This window comes from Theobroma cacao, chromosome 5, assembly GCF_053813885.1.
Source record: "Theobroma cacao isolate CCN51 chromosome 5, ASM5381388v1, whole genome shotgun sequence".
NCBI classification, from domain to species: Eukaryota; Viridiplantae; Streptophyta; class Magnoliopsida; order Malvales; family Malvaceae; genus Theobroma; species Theobroma cacao.
The window spans coordinates 34,613,259-34,620,522 of NC_142643.1; the positions used below are offsets into that span (position 1 = coordinate 34,613,259).

Sequence of the window (7,264 nt, forward strand, 5' to 3'; positions counted from 1 at the left end):
TGATTGCCAATATTCCATGAGCAAGTATTTTTCCAAAAATGGGAATTGATGCTACAGTCCTTATATGATGCTAGCAAAGCTGAGATTAAAGTTGAGAGGAATTACAACAAAGATTGTTATATTAAAGAATCGTGAAAAGGAGTTGTGAAGATGATTAGATACTTCCTCCAATAGTGGTTTTTCTCGAGAATAATTAGATACGTCAAGAGAGATTGCAACAAAGATTATTTTACTAAAGAATTGTGAAAAGGATTAGATGTTTCCTCTAATAACAACTCTTCTTAAGAATAATTATATGTTTTATCCATCATAAAAAATAATGACTTTTTTCTATGGAACTCTGTAAGTGGTTACTCCTTTATTAGCTTTATAGACTTATCACAGTAATGTTATTCATATGAATGTTGCACGCTTACAACTCATATTATTGTATGTGATCAAAAGGGAATCTCAACTTTACATCAAAGAGGTTCACTCTTAACTTAATGTGAAGAAGATTAATTCAACCCTTTAAATAAGCAAAATTGTTGTGGCTAATTTGTGAGTAATAAGCTAGGGCCAATAGATGAGCGATAAAGTTTGCGGCCAATAGTATAACATCATTACAACCAAATCACGAGCAATAAAGCTAGTAGCTGAAATATGAATGATAAATTATGGTCAACGAATGAGTGATAAAGCTTGTGACCAATAGAAATAAATATCATTGTGGCAAAAATATGAGCGATAAAGCTTGTGGTTGAAGTAAGAGTGATGAGCTATGGTCAAAGAATGAGCAATAAAGCTTTTAACCAGCTGCATAATGTAATTGTAGCCAAAGTATGAGCGATAAAACTGGCATTTGAAATATGAATTTATTTTCTTTCTAAATGTCAAATTTCAATACATAAAGTAATGAAGAGTCAAAGTCATAGAAGTATCATATATGAGCGAGAAGCGAGTTGTTCTGAACCCTGTTGTTCTTAATCAATAATTTTCCAACTTGCTTACTTTTGTGGAATATTCTACTAAAGTCTCTACATTCAAGAAGTGAATGACAAAATGTTCTATGATAGTCATAATTTCTTGGGTTGGATTTTTCTTTTGTTGTTGGTGGTCGCGTAGCATAAGGCAAGTCCTACTGTTCATCCCTACCATTCATGAAGAAGCACTTTCACTCCACTTAGTGGAATTGAGAATGGTGGAGAAAAATCGTTCTCATTATATGGCCTTCTTCTTAGATCATCTTTTCTAAGACGTAAATTTGATTGTAAGAGACCTTTTCTTTCTTTGTGTTTTCCTTGAATAGCATTCACTGTTGAGGTATTCCTTCCATCAAAATGAGTAGCTCCTTTTTGTCTAACAACAGTATTATTGGTTCTTTGTGTAGCTTCTACCAAGGTAGCAAAGGTTGGACGAGGTAAGTTCTCCATGTGTAGCTTATACTCATCGAACATCCCTTGAATGCAAAGCTTCACCAATTCCTTCTTATCATGAGACTTTTGTATGTCCAACACTTTTCTTTGAAAGTATTGGATGTATTTCATAAGGTTTTCTCTATACTTTTGATATTTTTTCCCAAATCAATAAGAGAAACCTTCTCTTAAGTAGAAAAAAATTTCTCCTCAAACATCCTACACATTTAAACCCAAGATTCAACAGAGCCAAGGGTGAGATTAATATACCATGCATAGGCTTTTTTATTGAGAGATTTAGATAACTCCTTCAACTTCAAGTCATCATATAATCCAACTACTTCGAGTGTTTCCACAAACTTCATAACATACTTTTATGCATCACTAGTCTTACTATTGAATTGCTTGAATTTAAAACTAGTGTAGTCCTTAGGATATGGCTTAACAACTATACTTGCTAGGTAAGGAAACTTAAGATAAAATATGAAAAAGCTGAAGCTCTTATCCTTCTGATCTAGTAACTTTTAAAGCTCTTCCATTGTCATAAAGCTTTGAGTAGTGACTGGTGGAATTATTGGAGTAGAGGTAGTTGTTGGTGTAACTATAGTAGTGGAGTTAATTGGATTGGGGTTTGCAACAACTACTACATCAACTGCACTTTCTCCATTTCCTCCATGCCCATCAGTATTTGCAACTAAGGGAGTGGCTTCATTAGGTGCACTCTCATTAAGGCATTCATGTTGGGCTTGAGAAGTGGCAGTAGAAGACGCAAGTTAAGATATAGTTTCCATCATCAGATCTTGAGAAACTTGAATCATTCTCATCAGATTCTGAACGTAAGATGAAACAAGTGCATTTTGGTTGCTAGTGGAACTCTCCATCTCTTCTAGTAAGACAAAGTTGTGGTAGTAAGAGTTTTACTTAATGCAATCACTCCTTTCTAATGTAGTTGTCAAAATGTAGAGGAGGTTCTTGTGATAGGGAGAGGAAATGTTGCAAACAATTAAAAGGGACCGGAAGTGATAAAGAGGAAATTTGGAGTAGTTCTTGAAGTACTAAGTGTGGTGGTAGGAGGAAGAGGAAAGATGAATAGTAGAGTAATGATTGAGGATACGTAAAGAATAGGTGAGTAGTAAAGTGAAGCTAAGAAACACTAAGTAGAAGAATGCTAGAAAGCGAAGCTTTGAGTAAAAATGAGGTAGCTTTGAAAAAGTGAAGATCCCTCCAATGAATTGTGAAGGTGCTATATATAGTGCCAGAAATGGCAGTTACTAAATAATAGGTTTTAATGCATATAATGAATGGCATTAATATGAAAAGTTTTAATATGGGTAATCATTACTGTAACCTATTATGTGAATATTAAAATGATGATTTTATTGCACATAATGAGTAATGATTAAAAACTCATGATTATTGAAGTAATTAAGTGTAATAAGATTTGTTCTTAAGTAGAAGGTAATAGAGAATATTATTCCAAGTTGGTTTTACTACCATCTGTGTGAAATAGTTATTTTATACAAGGTAGTTGCTCTATTTATATTAGTTGTTCCGCGTAAGATAATGTTTCACATATTCTAGTTATTCTCATTATTATAACATTACGTTGTAAAACAACTTTTAAAGAGAATAAGTAGTATCCAAAATCAACTATCAACAAAAGGACGTATAGAAAAAATTTAATAAAATTGTTTCTTTTAAATTAGTACTGGATTGGAAAAGGAAAGCAATTTGTACAAATGAAATGAATGCTCGGCATCATTTGAGGCTTATGAAAACAGGCTTAAAAATTATGATGAAGGGTGAAATTGCCTTTTCTTTTTCTTTTCCCTTTTTTTTTAATTAAAGGGGTGTATTGCTTATTTCAAGAGTAGCTTTGATTGTGGTTAATGAGAAGCGGCCACACTTTTGGTGGGATTACGGTTTTGTTTGATAATCGAAAAATAAATTATTAAATATAATTTTTTGTGTGTAAAAATTTTATTTTGTATTGTTCGAATAAACTATCAAAAATGTTCTCAGTTAGTTAGATTATCTTGTATAAAATATTTTTTATTATTAATTATTTTGAAAATAAATTTTATCAGGGTCACCTTTTTATCCTGATATTATAAAAATAAAAAATAAAATCAGACCACCGTTTAATTATCCTGATATTAGGGGCTGAGGTTAAGTCTCCGGGCCCAACTTTTCAACTTGATAAAAGTAGCTGAAAATCAAGCTTGGGCTCACTAGCTGGACCGCAAAACAGGTCCTACAGTCCCAGTTTTTTTTCAGACAGTCTGAGGCCCGTTTGAAGTTGATTATCAACTCCTTTTTTTCATTTTTCAAAATATATAGAATAAAAAATTATGCTATTGGTCGAGAATGCAACAGTTCTAGCATGACGGGCTGACAACCCAAAGTGACTCGAAGCAATTGCCGGGAGTGGCATCTCTTCTACATACTTGCTCGTGTGAGATTATACTTTCCCCTCTTGAAAGAGGAAATCCTTTGCATTTGCAACAAAACGATCCGTGCTGAGAGAAATTCAAACATTTAAACAAGCCCCGCCAACTTTCAAACATATGGCTTCCTTTCCATCTCCTCTCGAACGAACCGTGGCTTCAGCTCTTCTCCTTCTCTCCACTCCACCTACCAAGTAAATTAAAGCTCAATCCATCTCTTTTCGTATTTCAGTCGAACGAAACTTTGATGTTCCTTTTTTTTTTTTTTTTTTGGTTTTGGTAAGGTTGATGATCAGTTGTTGTGACGGCGAGAGGCGAGGAAAGATCATGAGCGAAGAGAGGTTGAGCTTGATGTCGTCGAGTGAATCCAAATCCTGCACTTCCTCTCTCACCACTGATCAGTTGTCATCTCGAAAGCAAAAGCTTAGGATCATTGCCGCTGTGGCTCGCTGCCATGAAATTAAGCTCAAGGTTGCCATGCCTTACTCTGTCTCTTTTCCTTTTAAGAGCTTTTTGAATTTCTGTTTGTTTTGCTTGAATTTCTCAAGTATTTATGTATTTTCTTCAACAAAACTGTTCGTGATTTCTTCTTTTGCTTCGACACTTGTACCTGATTATTTTTTTCTTAGTGCTAGTATTTGCTTAAATACTCTGTTGGATTTGTGTTTGGCTTATATCTGATGGATAATTTGGCCGCTAACATCTAACGTGATGGTTTAGCTTGATTTTAGAGGTAAGATCACTCATTTTGAGATGATAATTTAAAATTCAACCAAGTTAAATCGCAGACTTCTTTGAATTTGTCTCAAAATTCAAAACGCGATCGAGCTGATCTAATTTCTTCATTGTTCACTTCAACTTTGCTCGTTTTGCACTAGCTTCACAGCAATTATTTTGAATTTTCTATCTGAGCATTGAAACAAGCCTTTAGATGATTCATGTTATTACATTTTTGCTTGCACTAATATTAAAATCAATTTAATTTTGCTTATGTGCCTTTGATTTAAAGTTTCGCTCAAATTTCAATCTCTTATTGGATGTTGAAATTTAAAGTTGGATTCAAGTATCCCTTATAGCAATCAAAACCAAGATATTTCTACAAGCGCATTATCTGTTCAAGTTTTTTCGTAATTGTTCAAGTTTTCATTTTCATTGTTTGGAATTTAAATGTTTTGGAACTTTCACAGGTGGTGAAGAAGAGGCGATCAAAGATCTACCGGAGCTCCAATAACCGGAAAATCCCATCCTTCAAGTCATTAATCTCATCCAATATGGCCACGGAGATGTCGTGCTTGTCGAGCGGTTCCAGCGGCATCTCTAGCGCGCGAATCCAACGGAAAACAACCAAAGCCGAGAAAATGCAGGCCGCCAAGCAAAGGAAGAGGCGCAGCGGCGGCTCGACTCACATGCGGCGCCGAGCCGAAGCCATTTTGAAATTGCTTTCTGGCGGTTGCTTCTCTGAGGTCAACATTCGTCGAGTCCTAGGTGACAGTCCTGACACAAGCAAGGCCCTTCGAATGTACTCTCTTACTCTCTGCTATGTGTCACCTGAATTATGAACGTAGTCTTTTTTTGTAAGTTCGTTAGATGCACAGAAAATCAGTGCGGTTATGTACATCTCGGCCGTTGGAGTGTAGAAAGTTCTTTGAGATCCTACGGTTTGAAATGCATCCAGACAAACTGTTGACTAGGGAATGTAATATGAAATCTGGCTGGTCAATGGATCAACTTAGGCAAATCCTTTGCTGTTGATCAAGCATACTTAATAGAACTCTGAAGATATAACGGTGGAGGATGGTGCTAATAGTATATGATTTTGCGCAGGTTGTTAAAGCAGGAAGAAGTGAAGAGATCAGGGACAGGAGGGCAAAAAGACCCTTATATTTACACGGTAATTAATTTTGATGCTACTTTTAATTGCCTTTTTTTTATTAGATTCGAATTAAGAAATAACATTTCTATTGTGCCTAGTTAGTTTCACGTAGATATTATTTTATAACAATTCGAATGACTCTATTTTCACCTATGCGTTGAGTTGTGCAATGCCAATATTGATCTTTATATGAATAAGCAAGTGGAGCATACTGTATACATGTAACTAAACGTGTCTCAAAATTAGGTTGACATAATCTTATATTGTTAGCAAAGATCAGTTAGTATTATTGGGATTATGATCAAATTTGTCATTATTTCGTGAATTAATATTGGATTTTGTCATTGTATTTTTATTTCACTGGCTTTTGTCATTTTTAGACAAAAATTGAACAAAATTGATAAAATTTAATAATTTACATCAATAGATTATAAACATAGTAACAAAATTCAATAAAATTAAGATATTATGATAAAATTTAATATTGAGTGAGGGTATAATTGCAAATTTGGCCATCTTCCCAAGTTTAAAAAATTTGGTTTCTAAAAGGATACATATTGTTTGTTGCAGATAGCATGAGGATGAGCATACAAGGACGGTATACCTGGCAATTCATGAGGCCAGGTGACGTGTAGATTGGCAAAGATTCCATTCCCACTAGCTATCAGGGAAATTCTAATCTAACGGATAGGTAAAATCTATAAGAGAACAGCACAAAAACGAATTGATTAATTTCTTGATATGGCAGTAGAGATACTAGAGCTAATCCTATACCTTAATTTGTTCTTAATATCCTAGCTATTTGCAAGATGTAAATGGATAGACATATACGGTAAACACAAGGCATGGTATACATGTGCTGCATATATCACAGAGTTTACAGTATTAAAATTTCAATAAGTCGTTTATCTTATTTTGCGTTGCTCAATAGTTTTATATTTGGCATGTCCGTAGTCGTTTCAGGCAAGCTATATTTGGTTGCAAGTCTTTTAAGTTGGTAGCCATTTATTAGCGTAAACGGCCATCATTATTGGACTTCTTTGCAGTAGTATATCCAGGCAGGCAAGAAACCTTAGACGAGGCCGAAAAGGCAACAAATGTTTGAGGGAGTGCTTCTAGAGGGGAGAAAAAATGAAACCCAACTTTAAAATCTGTTTGAGAAACTTGAATTCAACATCAAATGACTTGAATCTGGAAGATCTGAAATTAAAATGATTCAAATTTAAAATCGATTGATTTAAACTTAAAATAATTCGATCCGAACATATCTGTTTGTCACTTCTAAAAGTTTTAAGCTATTACTTAAACAATCCAAATATATATATATATATTTTTTTTGTGTGTTAATTGCTAACACTATATTTATTTATTTTTGAATTGCAGCAGTATATTTATTAGAAAAGGAAAAACTTACTTTGACTAAATAACTTAATACTCGTGTAAATATATTCAACTCTTTTTTTGAAAAGTAAATATTTTTAACCTTATAATAACATTTTACTAGAATTGGCAAGTGGATTCGAACTTGAAAGGTCTATTCAACCCGTTCA

The 7,264-nt window shown here is 34.0% G+C and overlaps 1 protein-coding gene across 1 annotated transcript; it reads left to right on the forward strand.

The window, feature by feature from the left end:
* The first annotated feature begins 3,961 nt into the window (after window positions 1-3,961).
* On the forward strand, window positions 3,962-6,293 carry LOC18598930 (uncharacterized). The gene is given in 5 exon segments (XM_088806634.1): window positions 3,962-4,090; window positions 4,154-4,312; window positions 5,029-5,360; window positions 5,666-5,732; window positions 6,285-6,293. Coding segments are annotated over 5 exon segments (696 nt in total).
* Window positions 6,294-7,264: the final 971 nt, after the last annotated feature.